General features: G+C 37.4%; 1 protein-coding gene across 41 annotated transcripts in view; it reads left to right on the top strand.

Annotated features, from left to right (window-relative positions):
- tjp1b (tight junction protein 1b) overlaps window positions 1-22,223 on the top strand; it is a 73,764-nt gene that overhangs the window by 18,724 nt on the left and 32,817 nt on the right. For 6 of the 41 annotated variants that reach the window (XM_083545935.1, XM_083545931.1, XM_083545924.1 and 3 more), the window contains exon 1: window positions 16,157-16,715. The exons of 23 other annotated variants lie outside the window; for them this stretch is intronic. In XM_083545935.1, the coding sequence (XP_083402061.1) occupies window positions 16,689-16,715 (27 nt within the window). In that variant the 5' untranslated portion in view covers window positions 16,157-16,688. Of the gene's footprint in view, window positions 1-16,156; window positions 16,716-22,223 lie in introns of those variants that run through there. 12 more of the 41 variants (XM_083545946.1, XM_083545941.1, XM_083545936.1 and 9 more) reach the window with 4 other exon arrangements.

Here is a 22,223-nt window from a genome sequence, read left to right as displayed (position 1 = left end):
ATGGTAGTGTACATTATGCGGCAAAGTCAGCTATCCTTTACATGTACATGTATATTCATATGTAAATATGTTCCACAGATTGATCATGAAACATTTGAATGAAAAAAGGGTTCAATGTAAAACGTGTACATGCTGTATTAAATATATCACTTATTTTATTTACTGTTTAAATAGGGTCTATAATCATATTTTTATGGGAGGTTATTAATTTGATATTGTAAAATAATATTAATTTGGTATTGTTAAATGAGACTCAATTCTTAATAGTGTCAACTAAATTGGAATATGTCTACCTGGGAATGAAAATCTTTTGACAATGTTCTGTTAAATTTGTTACTGTTGGTGTGGCAGGTAACAGGCTACTCATGTATTGTCTAATAGCAGGCTCAATTTAATACAAGGATTTAGCTTAAACTGATGCTGGGGCTTAAGCAGTGTTAACTCTGCCCACAACACCTGCTTGTCTTACAAAGCTGGGTGCACATGTATCCTCTTTTAAGAGCTCATTAATGTATTTTTCTTAGTCAGGGTTTAAAAGCACTTACAAAAGATCCTAATGAAACGAGGGCATACAACAGATTGTAGTTGTGAAGCAGAATTAGAATGCATATATATCAGAATAGCTACCCTGTTGTAACACACACACATACACACAAGCAGAAATTTGCTGACAGGGTCAAAACACAACACATTGGATGAGAGTAATGGGTTGGCGTATACTGGCTGAGAGAATGCTAGAGTACTGCCACTTGCTCTGCTTCATGGAAGAGAGAATTGCAAACCATTATTGTACAGATGTCTGTCCAGGTTACAGCCAAGGCTAAGCGCAAACCATGAACCACCAAATTTAACTGGGCTTTTTTAGATTTATTTTGTAATTTTGAGTTCATAGCTGAAATTCTTGGTTATTTTTTTATTTTTTATTTTTTTTTATAAACGTCTGAATATTGCATCATGTCATTCTGGAGTAGTCACAGTTTGTTTGTTAATTCTGGTCATTATTTTATTTTATTTTATTTTATTTATATATATATATATATATATATATATATATATATATATATATATATATATATATATATATATATATATATATATATATATATATATGATAAAGTGTTGTTGTGGTTGTTGCCGTTTTTGCTGCTGCTGTTGTGAATAGAAAATTCTGTGTTTGGAGTCAGGTCATGTTTTTTGGCATTGTGCCCATTCCTGCTGTCACTTGTGTTGGCAAGCGGCACTCACACACATGGAGAGGCTGAAATTGGTTGGTAGTGCAAAGGCTGCAGAAAGCTGCATGCCTCATCAGAAAGGCAGGCGAGGGAGGAGACAAGAGAGAACTGCAGCAACGGCAAATGCATCACAGAAGCCTGCAGTTGATCGAGTCTCCCTCTATTTTCCTTTTTCTCTCTTTCTCTCTCTCTCCCTCTCTCTCTCTCTCTCTCTCTCTCTCTCTCTCCCTTTCTCTCTCTCTATTTCTCTCTCTCTCTCTCTGTCTTTCCATATGTATGCATGTATGTATGTATGTATAAGGGACTAGCTCTTTGGACTTCAGTCCTGTTGTGTTATCTTTGTTACTGTCCTTCCATCCATTTCAGCTTCCCTTTTAATGTTCTTTGCCTTCATTCTCACCCAATTTCACAATCCAGTGCCTTATCAATCAAACCTCGCACTACTCCATGTTTAACACAGCACTTACTGCAAGGTTTATTATACCACTTATTTTATTCCTACATGCATTTAGGTCATTGTTTTGGCACATTATACCAAGGTTGGGTAATTTTCACATTTCCTTTATTCATTATTAGAGACTTTATATTTTTGTAGTTAGAATTGGTTTAGTTGTGTTTGCTAACATTGTGGACATTATAATAAAAAATTAACTTAAGCTTTTTTAACTCCCAATATTTTTAGACTTTTAAATACAAAGCATATACTGGTTGCCAGCTAGTCAGATTAAAGTCACCTTATATTAACTGAGGGTCATGTGATGCTCTAAAGCACTGACATTACTTAAGATCTGGCTCTACTATCAGTGCTTTTAGGTTTTCTTTAGCTTCTGGAAAAGCCTGTTTCTATGGTATGCTACAATGTGATTGAAAATTAATGCTCTATTTGTCCCTCCCCTTCCCCTTATTCTTCCCTGTAAAAAAAATCCCCAATGTAAGCATTTATAGACTGGCTCAGCCTTAGGAAAATGCTGCAGCTGCATTTGCTGCAGGAGTAAGACTGCAGCTGAATTAACCAATCTGCATATTTAGAAGACTGTAGAGACTGAGAGAGAGAGAAAGAGAGAGAGAGAGAAAGAGAGAGAGAGAGAGACACAGAGAGAGAGAGAGAGAGAGAGAGAGAGAGAGAGAGAGAGAGAGAGAGAGAGAGAGAGAGAGAGAGAGAGAGAGAGAGAAGGAGAAAATTTGAGGAATGACAGTGTGCTTGTGCACGTGAGGAGGAGGAACTAAAGGGGCTATCCTGATGTGCAGTGATAGTGTAGGGAGGGGGCGGGAAGGGAAGGGTAAAGAAAAGAAAGCAGATAATAAAAAGGGATGGGAGTAAAAAAAAGTGTAGCAGTGTATTCTTCTCTAGACACAGGAACAGAACGTGTGGGTCGCTTGTCTTTTGTAGAGGTGGGAAGGCGAAAGAGCTGTCCCGAGTGAGAAATGAGCTGGGGGAGGAGAGGGAACGGGAAGGAGAGACATAGAGAGGGAAAGGGGAGAGGAGAGAATGTACCTTGAGTGGGTTTAAAGATAGGGAGCTTGTATTGGAGGAGGTAATGGTGGTTTTATTAAGGGCAAATAAGAGGTGGGGAATTGTTGGAGTTAAATGCTTATGCCTAAAACCACATTTTGTGCAACAAAGAAAATAAAAGTTACACTTACACTAGAGATCTGTTTATATGCAAAAAAAAAAATGCTTCAACATTTGTCCTTTAATCTGATGGTATCATGTGACTGTGTGTGTGTGTGTGTGTGTGTGTGTGTGTGTGTGTGTGTGTGTGTGTGTGTGTGTGTGTGTGTGTGTGTGTGTGTGTGTGTGTGTGTGTGTTTGTGTGTGCGCTAAGTAAGAGTGTGATGTTTACCAGGCATCCACGTATCTGCATCCACAGGGGGCTAAGTTAAGAACAGGCCAGATGTGTGGCTGATATTATGGGGATGATCAAATCTGGGAATGTGAGCAGGCCATGTGGCTTTATGTTCCTCTCCAAACTTAACATATGGCATAGCAAACATGTTTCCTTTACCTTACTACATGCATCCAATACTAAAATGATTATACAGGTATTTGATACAGCATTGAATGTAAGACTATAATGCGATCAAAAAATGGTGTTAAATCTTATGATTTCCCCATATCATTTTTACATTTAATTTTACCTCATTAAATGTGCAGATGGTTTCTGTAAAGCAGGTGAACATTAAATAATAATCTGATTCACCTCTAATGCTGCAGGGGCAGAAACAAACAAACACCTTTCCAATGACAAATATAGTTGCGTCATTGTCATCCCACACAGAGCTTTATTGATGCTGCTGTCAATTCATACACACTCTCTTTCAGCACCTAAACCATCTGTGTCTATATATACCATTTGCATATATATATATATATATATATATATATATATATATATATATATATATATATATATATATATATATATATATATATATATATATATATATGCACTCATGTGAAAATGAAAGTACACCATACAATTAAATGGTTTTGCATATTTACATATCAGGAAATAATTAAAAACCAACACATGACATATTACACCATGTCATTTGTCAGAAGCATAGGGTGTATAAAAGTGGAGGTGCACACATTTGGACTATGTTCTATGTAGGAGATGCAACCTGAACAGGGGACAGTGTAGCTAGACAGCATCGGATGGTAGTCTGTAGGATGCTTTGGAGGTGAAGAAGCAGAGGAGGAGAGTGAGATCTAAAAAAAAAGAATAAGATGGTGGAAACTGAAGGAGGAAGACTATAGTGTGAGATTCAGGGAGACAGGGGCTCTGTGGTGGTGAAGAGGTGCTGGATGATTGAGCAACTACTGCAGAAGTGATAAGGGAGACAGCTAGAAAGGGAGACATCTGGAAATAGAAAGAAAGACAAAAAGACATGGTGGTGGAATGAGGAAGTGCAGGAAAGCATAAGGAGAAAGAGGTTGGCGAAGCAGAGTTGGGATCGACAGAGTGATGAGAAATGTAGGCAGGAGTACAAGCAGATGCGTCAGCAGGTGAAGAGGGATGTGACAAAAGTCAAGGAAAAGGCATATGAGGAGCTGTATGTGAAGTTGGACACTAAGGAAGGAGAAAAAGATTCATACAGATTGGCCAGGCAGAGGGACCGAGCTGGGAAGGATGTGTTGCAAGTTGTGGTGTGGTTCGGTAGGAGAATGCTGAGAATGGAGCCACCAGGAAGGAGGAAAAGAGAAAGGCCAAGGAGGAGGTTTATGGATGTGGTGAAGGAGGTACATGCAGGTAGTTGGTGTGAAAGAGGCAGATGTAGAGGACAGTGGGGTTTAGAGAAGGATGATCCGCTGTGGCAACCTATAATTGGAGCAGCCAAAAGAAGAAGAAGAAGAAGAAGAAGTTAAAATGGAGAAACAATGTGGAAAACTTTAGCACCAAAAACCTACATTTGGTATGAGGTGTTTGACCTGATATGCTGTGTTTAGTTTTCACTGAATGTAGCGCTGTGCAATTTGACCAGTCATCTTTACTTTGGTCTCATCTGTTTGAAAGATATTGTTCCAGAAGTCTTGTGGTTTGTTTAGATGTAAATTTGCAAACTTAAGTGATGTTGCCATGTTTTTTTAAGAGATAAGAGGCTTTCTCTTGAAAACATTCCCAAACAAAACATACTTGTTAAGTCTTTTTTTTAATTGTACTTCATTTAACATGTATTTAACTGTGGCCTGTAGAATCTAAAATGAAATAATGTTGTTTTCTTTGCACATTTTCTGAATGATGCACTGTCTGGCCTTGTGGTGAATATGCTGGGACTCCTATTCTGGGCATATTGGCAACTTGAGGTCTTGAGTGTTTTCCACTTGTGAATAACCTTCCTCACTGTAGAATTGGAGATTTTCTTTTGTTTGAAAATGGCTTTATAACAATTGCTTCTCTAAAAACATTGCCGATGGCTTTCCTTCCACCTGAATGATCCAAACCAGCAAACTGTTAAAACTTTTGCTTGCTGATGATCAATTTATCAAGGACATTTAAAAAATAGATGAAAGCATAGAGGTAAACCATATAATTATTAGTTTGGGTTTTTTTACTCTAATCTTCTTTATTTTTGTGTACCTTTTTCAGCTTTAATAGATGTGTAAGTTATACGGCTTACTTTCAACATTGCATAATACATATTAGGTACATTTGTACCTATTCAGATCTCTTTAATATGTGACACTTAAAAACTCAAAAAATTGTATTAATTGGGAGTGAATGAGGGTTCTTGTTAAACCAGTGTTGATACAGTCATTATGAGCGAATGTCCTGTTAGTAGCTTACGCAGAGCTCACACATGCACTGGCTATAATTCAAGACCAGAATGTGTCTTTAGATCCCAGCAAGATCACAATACATTCACATCCACAATTTTGATTCAACATTTTTTTTTCTTTTATTGGCTAACATAATGATTTGTCAGAGATAATCTGGGTCAGAGAATAACTACAATGCCTGGGGGTTAAGAAAAATACCTGTTCATATTTGGCTTGCCCTCAGTACTCAGTATCTTGGCTAAGCTGCTAACAAACAGCTAGAAGCTAATAGCAATCTTTAATGGAGGAAGTCAATATAATTGGAATAGATTATGTGTGATTTCTTCTTAGATTCCTTTTCAGTGTTGTCTTTTGTTGTTTTATGATCACTCTTGTAAACAGCTCCTTGTGGGTATTCAGAGTGACATTTACTATTGACTTTCTGCCCAACTCCCTGCAATCTTCAGCTTGTTGTTAATTTACCCTAATGGGATAGATTCTGCCCCTTCTGCTGAATACTATCAGTTTCCTTTTTACATTAAAACCCAAAAGCTTAGGAAAATTTTTTAATACAATTACGGGTGTGTATGTGGGTGTTTATGGTTAAAGTACTGGTCTGTGACAGATGCCAGACCCTGCTGTGGAGCTTGCTGGAGTTTCACAAAGGTATTTTGAGCAACTACAATTACACTGCAGTGAAATCTTATTCAATCATCTCAGCCATGCTGTGGTATGAAAAACGAACCGCATTATGCACAACGGCATACTTGTCCTTCTCACATGCATGCCTAGTCAATGAAGGTGACTTGAGGTATTTGAAGCAAATATGTCCTTGTTTCAATGCAATGTCAATGGTACTGGCTTAGTGTTCCTATCAATATTATTGCTGGTAGACGTTAAGCATAAATTAATGAATTATATGTTCATTTTATTTATTATGGGTCCTGCCTGAAATGTGGCCATACCTATAGGAGTAAAAACTTTAAATATTGAATGTACATTGAATTTTACACTTACAAGTAATACATCTATAATTAGCTATCAAAGGTGTTATTATTAAAAAATGACGACTAGGAATTACGAGTGAAATTGCTAGTATCTTTATGCACATTCCATTTTTTTAAAGACATGCATACTTTTTTTTATCTGTAAAATAGATCAGTCAAACCCTGTACACCAAATTTTGGCCTTTTCCTCAATCAGGCTGCTTTAATTGGGTGCCTAATGTTGGAGTAAAAGCTCTTTGTGTACTGGATGGACAGGGTTTATTTGTGCTGTGTGGTTGTTTGCTGTATATCTGCATGTCCTAGTGAGACACCATATGCTGCCAAGAGCCTTTGCATTCTATTAGACAATAGTAAAACTACACATTTTTGGGTTGACTGCTCAAAAAAAACACTAAGGTTTTAGGTAGTTTGATCTTTTTAGGCAAGATTTGCAGTGCTTTCAATATTTGCTATAAGATATTTTTAAGATTTTTCTCTTTTATAACTTTTTTATTGTCCATGTGTCAGATAGATCTCCTTAAGTATGGTGTTGTACAAAAAAATCATTCAAATTTGTTTGCAAATTGTAAAACAGTAGTGAATTGCATAATGAAACTGTTGTTATATAATATGCAGTACCGTTCAATTTATGAAGGGTATTTGTTCACTTCATGCTATCCCCAATATCAATTTAACTAAACATTTAACTATAATGTAACTGCTACATATGTACACAAAGTCACAGATGAATTCAAAAGCTACTATATACTTAATGTAAATATAAATGTGTTTTTGGCTTTACACGAGTTTATCGTGACTGTAAGGTTTAACCGGGAGAAGCTAATTAGATGTGTATGATCTTCTAGAATCATAATTTTTATTATTATTTTGAATAAGACAACACTTGTATATCAACAACACAGAAACTGGTCATTTTTTTTTTTTTAAAGATAAAGAGTATTATGTGTAATTATTATGTAGGTACTGGGGAATTTCAGCTTGTTATTAATCTGATTTTGTACATTTTCTAACTGTAAATTGCAGTTGCATGTATGGTTTAACTACACGGGTATGAGATGTGTATGAATTACATGCAACCAGTTCATTGCAATTCATTCAGCATCAAATGTTTGTAAGATCATGTGTTGTCTGAGGCAGCAAAGTAGACAGAGAGATCAGGCAGTAGGAGGAAGTTGTAGCTCAGTGGTTAAGACATTGGACTCTCTATCAGAAGGTTACAAGTTCAAATCTCTGCACCACCAAGCTGCCACTGCTGGGCCCCTGAGGAAGGCCCTTAATCCTCAACTACTCAGTTGTTGCTGTATAGTCGCGGTATAAGGTCTGCCAAATACCGTCAAAGTAAATGCAATGTGTACATGGAGTAGTCAAAGCCAGTATATGTCCAAGGTGCAACCAGGCTCCTGCAGAGGGCAGAATTTCTCTATTTAAACAGACAGCAAGTACAAGGAGAATAATGACCTCACTGCTCTGGCACTCCATTGTCAGCACATTCAGTGTTCTCAAAGAGGGGGATCGGAGTGGTTTGGGATGCTGAACTGTGTGTGCCTTACTTTCCTCATGCAAGTCACGTAGCTGTGTATATTATCTCTGTGAGTCTTGAAGATAGTGTTTTACAAAGTCAAACAGTAAAAGATTCAGTACAGGACGTTTTGGATTGTTCGATTTATCAGCAGTATGTGTTGGGTTTCTTTTTTTATGCAAAATGATCAGAATGAAATAAAATGATCAGTAGTCTTTTAGCACAGGAAAATCACATGTGCTTAAATTCCATAATATATTGAAATCGAACACTATACAGTTCACCCATGTTTACAGTGTATCGTGTCGACTGTATTCAATACACTTTCAATTTAGAATCCCTGTATGGATGCGTAGAACAAATGGCAGCTGTTTAGAAGTGGAATAATCAGCTGGAGTTTTAAGAAAATGTATTTTTAAAATCTGGTCCTGTCACTCTCCTTGGGAATGACTCACCCCGCTCTCAGCACTGCCCCCTGGTGATTAATTCACACCACCTCCTTCCCTTATTCTCTCCCACTGCCCCCTCATAGCATACCATCACCCCTCAGCTATCAAATCTTGTTCCAGTTCCCATAACTGCTCCTCTGGATTCCATTAGACTCTTAGATTCACATTAACATAAACATTCGCCATGGTAATGAAACACAGGTGAAAATGAATCGAATTGTTTTTCTAAAGAATTGTGAAGTGGAAGAGATTTATTGTGTTGTCAAGCTTTTTGCGCAGTGCGGTAGATTACCCCAGGGATGATTTTTCTTCCACCACCTCCTTGCTCCTACCCCTGGCTACCTCTTCCCAGGATAGGAGCAACCAATCACAGACTACATATTTGCTAATTGTCTTACTCTTTTCATTCAAGCATGTGCCGGTAACTGGCCCTATAAGCATCAATCAGGAAAGATTTTCACTATAAATGAATGTTACCTTATGTTAGTTTGTTATTTACTAGAATAGTGAGATAAGAACTGGAATAATTATTAAAACTCAAGAAATTTTGAGTAAGTTTTGCTTGTCTATCCAAGGCTCTATGGTGTGTTATAACAACAAACATAATTATATATTTCCAACACCTTTCTATTCATGCTTGTGAGTTTTAATGTTTACTATTTAAACTTGCTGCTACTGCTGAGGCAACTGATCTCACTGTTTTGTTCAATATGATTTGATTTAACAAAACTCACTAAAATAGGACAGATTATACATTAGAAGCACTACACAGTGTGACCTCAGTATTGTGAGTTTCTATCTTCTATTGTTTATTTTTTTCATCAGGGCGTCAGGAATCAGGATGGTGTCAGAATGATTTGATTGGAACAATCAAGTGCTCCTGCTAGTGAATGAGAATGCAGTAGAACCTGCGAAAAGATCTAGGTTGGTCTATGCCAGGGGTGGGCAATTAATTTTTACAAGGGGCCACATGAGAAACCTGAATTGTGTCAGGGGGCCACACCAACGATAATATTTTAGGGATGCACCGAAATGAAAATTCAATTCAAAAGGCAATGAAATCCATAATTTTTTGTGTTATGCCTTTTGCCTTGGCACCATCACTGGAAAACTTTCCTGCCTTTTCAAAAACGTCCTCTACAGACGGAGAGGCGCATGCTCGGATTGACTTTACTTTTCTGCGCCGCGTTCTTCTCATATTTAGAAGGCAATCGGGATGTTTGGATTTCAGGTGATAAATTAAACCCGACTTGGAGAAACTCTTTACAGATACACCCCCTCTTGAAATTTCAGCATTGCATGTTTTGCACATCGCTCTCCGCACACCGCAGACATGTTGCTCTTATCCAGATAACCGTGTGCTGAGCCTGCGCTTTTTTATTGCGTCATTACAATTGTGTTTCTGTCGTGTTTTGGTGATTTAGGTATTTCAACCGAAAATTTTTGGTGCATCCCTGTAATTTATGATTGGCCTCACGCGGGCCGGATAGGGTCGTACAAAGGGCCGGATGTGGCCCGCGGGCCGTAGTTTGCCCAGGTCTGGTCTATGCAGTGTTTTCAAGCTGATTCAGGGAATCGATGGCCGTTAGCACTAACTTTAATGTATTCACAATTATTTGTGACACTATTTATTAATTGTAATTTGTCAAGATTTATAATAATGATGTTGGTGTGGGTGTATATATATATATATATATATATGTATATGTATGTATATATATGTATATATATATATATATATATATATATATATATATATATATATATATATATATGTATATATATATATATATATATATATATATATATATATATATATATGAGAAAGAGAGAGAGAGAGAGAGAGAGAGAGAGAGAGAATAAAGAAATAAATATGAGGTTGAAGTCCTTGAAGTGTATATGCAAGTGTGTGTAGTGCATAAAGTTACAAGCATTTACTGATGGTGTTTGTTGGTGTTCAGCTCTCTAATGGCTCTGGGGTAAAAACTGTTACTGAGATGTGCCGTAAATGTGCCACATGCTGTGTCCAGATAGGGTAAGAATGAACACAGCTGGACAACAGTTGCAGAAGAGGCATTTGTGGAACCAAAAGGCTAATCTTCAGATTAAACAGCTTTCTGAGGCGTTTGTATGTCGAGAAAAATTGGCATCTGTTAATACAAATTATGAGTCATGCTGTGTTGTTGCTAGCTAGAGCAAGGATTAAGCCAAAGGTAGCCCTTAAGCCAAATCCACCCAGGATTTGGCAGAATTATTTGGCCAAATCCCAAATAAAATAAAAAGATTTACCAGTGGGTCTGTTTACATGAATATAGCAAAAAAGTAAACCAGTTTGAAAGGTGATATGTGTAGATGTGTGAATGGGATTCTTTTATTTTATTTACTGTTCTCCTGGAGGAATTCTGACCAATCAAGCTTTTGAGTTGCTCCCTCTGAAAATCTAGAGAGTCAATGCGTGTGTTGTCCAATAGCATAGCGTGTCAGTTTGGGAGGTTAAACGTGAATAAAAATTATTTATTTGTGGAACTTGAATTCATAGAGGCAAACACAATAATTTTTTGTTTCCATGCCTGGACTGCCAACTGCCTTTCACACTGTATAGTGTCAGTTTCATCACATAGTCTGACAGTTCAGGTTGCCAGTTCCCTTCAGTAAAGTATGGAAGAAATTCTGGTCGAGTCAGATGCCAGTAGAAAGACTGACCAAGGAATATGAATAATGTTGCATAGTTCTAGTAAAATCTCTTACTTGGAAAAAAATTCCATTCATGTATAAATATTTGTATTCCCTAAAACTGAATGTAAAGCTTCATCATAGTGAGGGAGTTATGAGAAGTCACAATGAACATCCATGTGTTTGACCCTATTGAGAAGCCTTGCTGTTTAAATACAGTTCTAAAATTAAACTGTGCAGAGTGCAAGATTTTTATGAGCAGGGTTTGGCAGCACTGATTTAGTGTGACTAAACTTCTACCTTTTCTTAATATTATTTATTCAGTATTACCTCATTGTTCAGCTGTCCACTTACAAATGTACTTATAATAATGTGCAATTTGACCTGCCATACTTCATCCTCTCTCCATTGAGCCACTCACATTTAGTTATGCAAGTTTCTAAAGATGGCAAACTGAGTTTCATCAAACCTTTGTGCCATCTAAATTAGAGTGCTGCCCTCTACTACATCATTCTGAGTTTGCTCACTTATCTATCTCTGACAACAAATCCCCAAGACATTGCTCCCTAGGGGTCTTCAGCTCTAGATATTTATCTTAATGATAGATGAGAAGGAAAGAGCTGTTGAGAGAGGAACGGACATTAAAAGAGTAACCTGAGTCCATGATTATATCTGTTTTAGACCTTATAAAAATATCAGAAACCAATGAATAAATAAATATGTACCTCAATACTGAGTGTAGTAAGAAAATAAATTACACATATACACACCGGTGTCATCTAATCTTTCACCAAATGTATCATTAATTTATTCCTGGAAAATAGAAATTTCTTGTATCTAGTTGTATGTGTAATGATTTTTGACACGTCAGACAAAGGTAGTAGATGAATTTCTTGTGTAACGTTGGTGTAATACCAGTTATAATTTGTTAAACAAGAGCTTTTGTGCTCAGTGTTTCAAGCAGAGTTACGATTAAAAATAAATAAAATTGGACTAATAATTCCCCTAAGAGCTATCGATAGACCAGTAGGCACAAAATCAGTCTGCTTCCAAATCAATCCCTTAATTGCTTTACAGTGGGGCTGCTATATAACAGCTGACCGGACAAAAATCTGTTGAGTCGGACCTGTTCCTATACTCATGAAAACAGAAATCGAAACAGGGAAATATCTTACATAGATTTCAGTACTTCATCTGCACTTTGAATTTATATAATTATATTGTTAAAGTATAGACATTGCATTGTTATTTAATTCTGAGCTTTGTGTGGTGCAGACATATGTGCTGTTCCAATAAAATCTTTTTTAACATGTTCTTAAAAATTAATTAACAAGCATATTCTCAATGAGGAAGTTCAAGCTGAGGTTTAGGCTGAAAATTTCAAGTCACAGCTCTATGTCTAGTAAATGCATTGTAACTGCACTACATAATCACTCAGCATTAGATGTTGTTATGTCATTAGTGTGATGTCATACGAGAACATCTGGCACCAGGCATTATCCTGGAGGCGAAAAGCTTGAGGATTTACAGTTTGTTGCTTTCTGTTGAATGTTACCCTGTTATTTGTGTGGGTCAGAGCTACATATGCTTAAGGTCAAGCAAAAAAGTATTTTGTACAGTTGTAAAGTTCTGAGTCTCTTTAAGCTGTTAATCCATATTTAAATGTTGTGCTGTTGCTGTCCAAGCAGTTGGCAAAAGCCTGAGCATTGAAGTTGTGGCTTTCAAAACCTCATACATTCATCACAAGACTTTTGATTACTGGACTATTGGTTCTGCCATATTCATTCTTGCCAAACGCCAAATGCAGTAATGAGCTCGGTGAACTTCCCACAGAATTTGTGATTCAATGTTTTGACTCACTTTGTGTTCACTAGATGTAATTGCTTATTCTGAACATCCGTGAGGACTGAAATATGAATTTAATTTGTTTTTAATTGTAGCGTTCAGTTTTAGACTATACAATTTTCTACTACAGAAAAAAAAAATCTATACAATAATACAATAAATAAAAAAAAACAACAACAGTATTTAAAAATGGACATGTTAATCTCCACATTAAAGAGTTATATGACTGTAAAATGTTATTTCTGTTTTCCATAAGCAACATTTCACTTTATTGCTCTTTTGGTTTATTGAGCAAATGATATTGTCATCATGTCCACCAGACTGACTAAGTATCTAGTAAACAGGATTGCTGATTCTAGCATATTCACCATGCTTATATACTGAAGTGTAGTTTGGAGGAATATTTCTTGACAGAACTTGTCCCGAACAGAGAACAGTTACACCCACCAAAGTAAATGATCTTGCGCCCATACCTAATACTCTAACTATCCTTCATGCAACAAATCCCATGACTATTTTATTTGTTTAATGCTTAAATGTCACCTTCAGCATAACAGAATTGACCTCACACTGTAGGCTCCCTCTATCTTTGTTCTGTCTCTCTATCCTCTGGGAGAAACAGCATGAGGTCTTCTTAAGTCAGCAACGTTGCAGGACCACTGTCTCCGCTTCGCTCACACTGAGCCAGAATCTCCTCTGTGCTCATTAGTGCTAGAGATAAGAGGTGACAGTGGTGGTCAAGAGAGATACAAAGAGCACAACAGCTCTGTGCTGCGGAAATGTGCTTACTCTAATGCAAATGGTATCATTAAATCATTTATCATGCTTTACCATACTTGCAGTGGTATCTAGTTGGACTAAAAACTTCTAAAGGAAAATTTAATTCGTAACCCAGGCTATAGCCTTCTTTGGCTGGTGGATTAGTCTGTTGTCTTCCTAATGCATTCTTGGTTTTCACTAACATTAGTCTGTGTGGTGCTTTGTGACAGATTCCAAAGATGGATCCAAATGACAAAGCCACCAGTAAACCTCTAAAGCATAGGACCATAAATAACTTTGGCCCCCCCCTTGTCCTGATTAACGCAGTGTCTTTTGTGTTCTCCTTGCTGCGCCTCACGGGTCTTTGCCTAGTCCATGGCTTCACACTGTTTCTGCTGAGTGCTTGAACATGTAAGGTACACACAGAGGACTTTTGGGACAGGCCATGCTGCCTTTTGCTTATACAGCTAATGACAATGAATTACTAAACTCCTGATCACCATATTTTGATGCAGAGAAAAACACCAGGTGCTGCAGTACAATATCAGCTATTTTGTTTTTACATCTTTGTTCAAACCTATGATAGTGAATGCTTCCCACTTGTATTGGTAATTATCCAATTTGTTAAAAAAGATTGCGGTTCAAACTTAAGAGTTGATGTTTGAGGATTCTGTATGTTGGAGAAATACTCCCAGTGCTACATAGATCTAGTGCCAGAAGCAGTTTAGCCTTTTTTTTTTTTTTTTTTTTTTTTTTTTTTTTTTTTTTTAATAGTCTGGTTATGAAAAGCATGCCTGGGCACTTGTCTACAGCTGACACCATCAAGTATAAGGATAATGCACGATTTACAAAAGTCTACAACGTTTGGACATGTTTTTAACTTAATTCTTCATTGATCTGCTCATGTACAATTGTAAAACGCTTTTGCTTTGCTATACAGCATCAGACAGAGTTATGCATGGCAGTTTAGATGCAAGCTAAACACTTTCTTGCTTATGGAGCTGTGTATCTTGCTTATGGGTCCATTATATACCTGCACCGTTGTCTGCAGTAAAATACAAGTCTGTTTGATTTACGCTGCTATATTCAGCCGGATTGTGAGCCCATTCCAGAAGAACTGTTGAATGAGCAAAATAGAACGCTTTAAATTTGAACTTACGCATGGTTCCTACACGTTTTTTTTCCTCCCAATTATACTTAAAGTATTATCTGATACCCGACACTGATCCTTATATCCTACAGTAACTGAGCAAACATTGTTCCAGCTTCTTTTACCAAGTTATGCAAAACATCAGCGGCATGGCGTGCTGTATCCTCTGTGTGTATAATCTGTTTCATCATTAACATTTGTGGTGTAAAACACATCTGATCGATTATAAAAAAAAAAAAAAACGGCAAAAGCTAATCTCAATATTGGATCAGAACAATAATTGTTTTAAATTTGACATAATAAAAATAACCTCTATGTTCAGTTTAGTCAGAAAATCATATATGTGCTGATGTTTACAATTAAGATGCAAAGTTTGCAAATGTAGAGCATTTATAACTGATGCATTTTAATGCATTTCACTTCAGTTTTATTTGTATAGCACTTTTAACAATGGACACTGTCCCAAAGCAGCTTGATGGCGAAAAAGAGGTTATGAAGTTGGAATGTATATGTTTAGTGCCTATAAGTTTGTTTCTTATAGGTTTACCCCTAATGTGCAAGCCAGTGGCAAATTTGACTCAGTGGTAGAACTATTCAAATGTTGTGGGTTCGAGTTCCACCAGTTGTTGTCTTTCTAGGGAACTGGTAGCTCAGTGGATAAAATGTTGACCTTCTGATTGGAAGGTTATGGGTTCAAATGCCAATACCACCAAGCTACCCTTCCTGGGTCCTTGAGCAAGGCTTTAACCCTCAATTACTCAGCTGTGTACTGAGATAACTGTAAGTTGCTCTGGATAAAGGCATCTGCTCTAAATGTATGAGGAGGGAAACATATGACATAGTTTTGACAATAACACTTTTCATTTAATTTCTTCATCACCTATGCCACCACCAGTTTATTTCCCTCCTACTGAAAGGAAGTAGATATAAAAGTGTCATAAGGAGGTTGAGGTTTCCTGTGTGGTTAGATTGGTGTTGTGGTGGCCACCACATGTAAAGTCAGTTCACATCACTGTACAGTTCCACAGAGCTTCCATGAATACATGCGTCCTTGCGTTGCTCGGACTGAATCATTTCCCACACTCGGAGTGCGGCATCGCATTTTTAGATCGCTCGCTTGATGGGTTCTTCGTGCGCCTGTGCGCAGGAAACTGATCCTGGCTCTCCGGTTTGACTTCATCTTGGAATACGTTACACTTCCATAGAGAGGTTTTACAGTAAGGCGACGTGCTTTGCGCTGCCGGTTTTCGGTCACACCCCTGGAGTAAAGGAATGGACTTTCCCAGACAGACTTGTCACGGCTGTTGCTCGGAGTCGACGCTGTGAGCAGAGCGAGCTTTAGTGTGTAAGAGTCTGCCATTGCAGTCCGGCAGAGTAGGAGACGGTTTTCTGCCGCATGTATGAACGGATTATTTTTCCTTAAAATACGTTGACCTGGACGCGTTGCTGTTGTATCCGGGGGGAAAGGATTTACCGGCACCGTCAGTATCATAGAGGCGTTTATGTACGCCGCTCGGCTACAAAAGGAGAAGCTCACCGGGAACTTTGGACTGTTACACCGCGGCTGACATGTTGCTCAGCGGCCACAGAGGGCGGCTGAGTTATAAACTCTAGCCCGGCGCTGCGGCACTTGGAGGAGCCGTGAGGAAACCACACGGCTCGTTTGGCGTCGGCTTCCCCCTCCTCCCATCCTCCCTTCCTCCCTCTGTATTACCGAGCAAGCAAAAGCAGCTCGTCGCGTTTTAAAACGCTGTACCGTTTCGCCAACTTCGCGAAGCTGAAGAAAGAACAAAATGTCTGCCAGAGCTGCTTCTAATAAGGTAACGTTCTGTTTTAATAACCACATTTCGTTTTATTATACTGGCACTAACGCTGCGTTAGCTTCCTGCTAAGCTAAAACGGGCATATCTCATCACATCACATCTCATCGCCGGCGTGTGATGAGCACCAGTTAACCGGCTGCTGCCTCCTTCTTCTCCTCCTCCTCCTCCTTCTCCGGCTGAGGTCATGTGTTTACCAGATACCGGCGTGCTGAAGAGCTCACACTGATGTTAACGACCTCTTCTAGGATTAGCGCAGTATAATCATAACACAAACACATCTACAGGTCTGAATGGAGTCTCTGGAAGTCTTAGTTGGATAGTCATTTCTAGCTGGTTAATATTATGGGACTCTGACATCATCATTTTGGTGTGGAGTTTCAGGTCAAGTTGAGTAGGTTTGTATTGGCATTCCAACCATGTAGAGTATCACATGAAACACTGTTCCTTCAGGACTAAGATGCTTTATGGGAACATACATGTAACTTAAAAGTGACAAAACCTACTGGGTCACATGTGAGACACAGGGACTCTGTAGCAACAATGAATGAATAATGTACACACAAACAGAATTGTTTTAGCAGCAATTTGTGCACAGGAGCAAGTGTGTGTGTGTGTGTGTGTGTGTGTGTGTGTGTGTGTGTGTGTGTGTGTGTGTGTGTGTGTGTTTAAAGTCCAGTCTCTTTGTATTGAGTAGTTGAAAGGATTAGAGAAAGAGAAACTTTTACAGTCAGGATGTCAGGGCCTGAATGCTTAAGTACCTTTTCTCAGACAGATTCAGAGTGAGGAGTGTGTGTTTGTGTGTGTGTGTGTGTGTGTGTGTGTGTGTGTGTGTGAGATCAGCCACAATGCTGGTGGCTTTGCAGATGCAGTGTGTGTAAATGGAGGGAAGAGAGAGACCATGCTGATCTTCTCAGCCAGCCTCACTATCCACTGCAGGGTCTTAAGATCTGAGACAATCTAAGTTTCCAAAGCAAAATAGTTCACTAGTTAGATTTGCATGTCCGTGTACCAGATTGGCTATAATATGTATAATAATATAACACATTATTGTTAAACAAGTGACAAACTTTTCCTTCATTTGGTCAGTCTGGAATAGTTTATCACAAATCTATCATTTACGACATGCTCTGGTTTACTTTATGCTATGCTGAGAAATATATTTGGCTAAATATATTGTTTATATGTTGCTCGCGAAGGCAAGGTGTGTCACCTGTTTAACGATAATGTGTTATATTGTACACAGTCTGGTATACTGATACACAGATAAATCTTACTACTTAAATAGCTTGAGATAAAACACAAGGTTTGGGTAAATATTTGTTCTTTTTTTTTATTTATTTAAGGTGAAGTAGGTTGCAGTTATAAATTACTGTTGGTTCTTTGTGTCCTGTTGCTGAATACAGTTGTGGTGTGTGGTTAAATCTACTCATCCCAAGTTGAAACTGTATTGAAATGAAGGATCTCCTCCTGCTGTGAAATGCAGTATTATTTAACATGGGCGTGTTTCTGTTTCGGTTGAAACTGTAGTTACGGTAGAGGAAAGCTGAAAGTGTCTGACCTGTCCTTCCTCTCTGTCATACATGGTGTGTCATGTGTACTGCAGTCTGTACACGAGTTTCTGTTTAGTTTGCCCAGTAGCATACAAATCAATAGCTCATGGTTCCTGACTGGTATCGGCCACTTGACTGACTGAATCAGTTTCAAGGTATTTTATATTTAATCTGCCTTAATTGTAGGCTGTGAAACCTGAGATGCATTGTTATTTTTTTTTTATTGCTCATCTAGGTGTTTACTCTCAGGTGTCCAATTTTAACTGGCGCTCTCGTTCCATAATATTTCATTAGAGTAATTCCAGTGACACATGTTGCTGAAGTTGCAGGATGAAACTAAGGACAATGTTCTGTCTCATGCTGTTGTGTATTTGCACCACGGCTTTGAAGATATTTATTTCCTATGTATACAAGATATATAGAGAAGGACATTAAAAATCATTAAACTAGAAATGTTTTAATGTAGAATTTCCAAATGAAACTTCTAATGCATGTGAAACTGTCTACATTCTAAACTTTTTTTTACTAGTTTTACATGAAACTGCAGTTACATTCAGCTTAGATCAGCGCACACGTCACATGGATGTGAGGAAATATAACTTCAGCCAAAATACTGCTGCTGTTTAAAACATGGAAAACTTCTGTACTTTTAGATTGTGTTTGGTAATTGTATAAACTAAGCATAACCTCAAACAAGTGAATAACCTGGGCTTTTTATGGAAGGTGGTGTATCTTCATTTATTTTGCAAATGATGATAATTGTTTATATTAGCTAAGTATAATCCCACAAGCAAGTGAATATCCTTATGATGACTAGTCTTGTGTTATGTTCAGTCAGAAATCTAACAGATTAGTTTTAAGTGTGTGTGTGTGTGTGTTACGTGTATGTATGTGTATATACACACACATGTATGTGTATGTATTTTTAATAAGATATAGTTAAGTGTATTAATACAAACTTATAATGCTTTTAACAAAGCTTCTATTGTAGCGTTTGTCTTTTGTGGAAATCTTCAGCAAGTTATCTCTTTGTTTCTCTTAGTCAATAATTGTGAGCCCTCTGTGTAGTGAGCTTGAGAATGTTATGACTGCTTTGTGCAGGAATTTATTCTCCGTAGCAATTTCCTAATTCTGAAAAACATTCATCTGTGCAAATCCAACCGATAAAGGCTTAATCGTCAGTCAGTTCATGTCTTTGTTTATGTGTGTAGTGCTGTAGGGGGTAGGATTGACAATGAGTAGTGAGTGTGTACTTTGTAGTATCAACTTGAGATAAAAATAACCCATTTTAATTTGGCGTGTAGTTTAATTTATTTAAATTTATCTCAAGTCCGCAACTTGAGATGAACAATAATGAATACATGGAACATAAAATCTGTCCCGATTATTTTTAGTATCTCCATGTGGAACAGTGCATTTTGTGTTTAAATGTTGTAACGTGCCAAAGTTAGTTTAGGCCTTCTTAAAATAAGTGTGTTTGTGCTGATGTAGTGAGTTAATCTCCCCTTTATACATGGTGAGAGCGAGGGCGAGGTGATAGAAATGTCCCCCACTATGCATAATCTTCAGAAAAATGTGAGCATTGACATGGTAGGGAGAGGAGGAGGAGGGGGAGGGGGAAAAAGGCAAATATTTGCGGGGTTTTTTTTTTTTTTTTTTTTTTTTTTTTTTTTTTTTTTTACTAACCAGCCTGGTAAAAATGTCATCTATAGAGTGTAAATAAATGCAGTTAAAATGATTTGGCAAATGATTGTTTTGGCAGCAATATTTTGTTTCATATTGTAAATGACCGTAGTAATATTAGTTGTTATTGGGGTTTGGGGCAGCCTTAAATATTAGTCTCAGATCGTGTGCTTTTTTGTGAATCAGGGTTATGTGCTTGAAACATAAATAAATCTGTTCATCAGGATACTGATGTATCAGTAATATGTTTGTATTTCCCAAGCTTGATTTTATTTTTTTTTTTTAAGGCAGAAATAAAATAACATTTTAAAAGCTTATTAGCAGATTTCCCTTTTTTTACCGGTTTGTCTGTTAGGATTTTATCAGATATTTATAAGGCACAGAGAGCTTCATTTTTGACAGCCTAATCTTAATGCATTGTTTGATGCTTGTGCATGATTTCTGAGTGGAATGAAAATCCAATGAAATGGATGTGCTGAGACATGAGATCCCACAATAGAGCCGTCATAGTGTTTTCAATAATGTTGCTGCTGCTGCTCTGGGCTCAGTGCCTCCAGTGAAGCAAGAACACATGCAGTGGTTTATAAAACACTTAAATGGACTCCGGAGAACATGATGAGCATAGGACTGATGTTTTGCAATCTATTGTTTCATCCTTAATAAAACCGAGTTTGGAGATGATTAATTTGACGTTATACAGGGAGCATGCGTGTGTTTCTGGAACTCAGGATTTGATACAGATATTACAGTGTGAATGGTGTTAAATGTGACTGTGAAATGTATATCCAATCAGTAGTTAGTTCCTGTACTGTCAGCAGGGTGGATTTTCTTTTATATATCTTCTTGTATTGTGTTAAAAAGAAAACCCTGCCCTATAAAGGTGTGCTGAACGTGGGGAAATGTGATGCTTGGTGTTACTGTCAAAATGGCAACATGCAAAACGCAAACCAGTAAAACAGTAAAGCATGCAAATGTCTCAGTGGGTAACACATGCCTTGTCACCTTTAGTACAACAATGGCTGAAATCTATCATTCTGGCTATTTGAAGCTTGGTACTGTCTACACACGTGCACACACACAATACTTTTTAATTTTGTATCCGGTTACTTTGCCTTTCTTGTTTTATTGTACCACATACTATGCGTATCCAGTCATGCTGTTTTACTCCTCCTTGTTTCATTCACTCCCAATTGTACTCTGACGTCAGACATTCCATGAAAGCAAAAAGGAGGGAGTTGTGCTATGCTAGTTTGAAATGTAGGTTGCATATTAACTAGCAACACCCAAGGTGTGTTTCTCCTCCCATGTGAACAAACACGTCAAGCTGATGACTTTTTATGGGCCGGAGGTCAACAGTAACACGTGGCGTTATTGAGACTGTAATTCATGTTAGCTGGTGTAGTTTTACTTAGCTGGGTGTCAGCAGAGCATGGACCTTATGGTGTCAACACATACAGATGGTGCACAGTGATCTACACTCACACATATATCCTTGTCTGAGGCATTTAAATGTAGTATTACAAGTTTGGTTGAATACCAAGTTTGAGTTTTGTAGTTTGGATGATAAAAATATTCACTGTTAGTGAATTCAACACTGAAGTAATCTGATTTTACAGTTTCCTAAAGTTCACTTTTTTGTCTTTTATTTGCATTGGGCTGAAACAAACAAACAAAAAAAGCATTATAATTATGCTTCCATTTTTGTAATGTTTTAAACTTTGAAGTTTCCAGTAACACTGTTTAATTGGCGCATTCTACATTGCCATTTTCATGTTTGTTTGTTTTTTTTGTAATGTAACCCTAACCCTAGTTTATGGATAGATCAAAAATGAATTGACTCACGTTTATGGAAAGTGGAGTCAGAGATCTGTTTATTTTGCTGATTTTTAATCAGCATCTCAGACAGGACTGTGGTGGATCTGGGGTCAGTTTGCCTGAATGGTACAATGAGGATGGCAATACTGGTATTCTATTGTGTGAAGTGCAAAATAAGACCAATTAATTATTAAAAATACTTGGTATTAAAATACTAATACCTCTATACAGAAGTTTTAGACATTTATAAATAATACTATACAGAATTATTTTTTACATTTAAAACTTCACAGATACACAGCATGATGGTAAAATTACTATTAAATACTACTATTAATAGTAATTAAATGTAGTAATGGATGTGTAGAGTAATTTTTCTATTCTAGTATTATAATTAGGTCTGAAACGATTCCTCGAGTAATTCAAATACAAATTATTTGCCTCGACACTTTGTTTA

Source organism: Silurus aristotelis, assembly GCF_946808225.1.
Source record: "Silurus aristotelis genome assembly, chromosome: 7".
Classification (NCBI taxonomy): domain Eukaryota; kingdom Metazoa; phylum Chordata; class Actinopteri; order Siluriformes; family Siluridae; genus Silurus; species Silurus aristotelis.
Note: the sequence above shows the minus strand (reverse complement) of the source record. Positions and strands in the feature narration are given on the sequence as shown.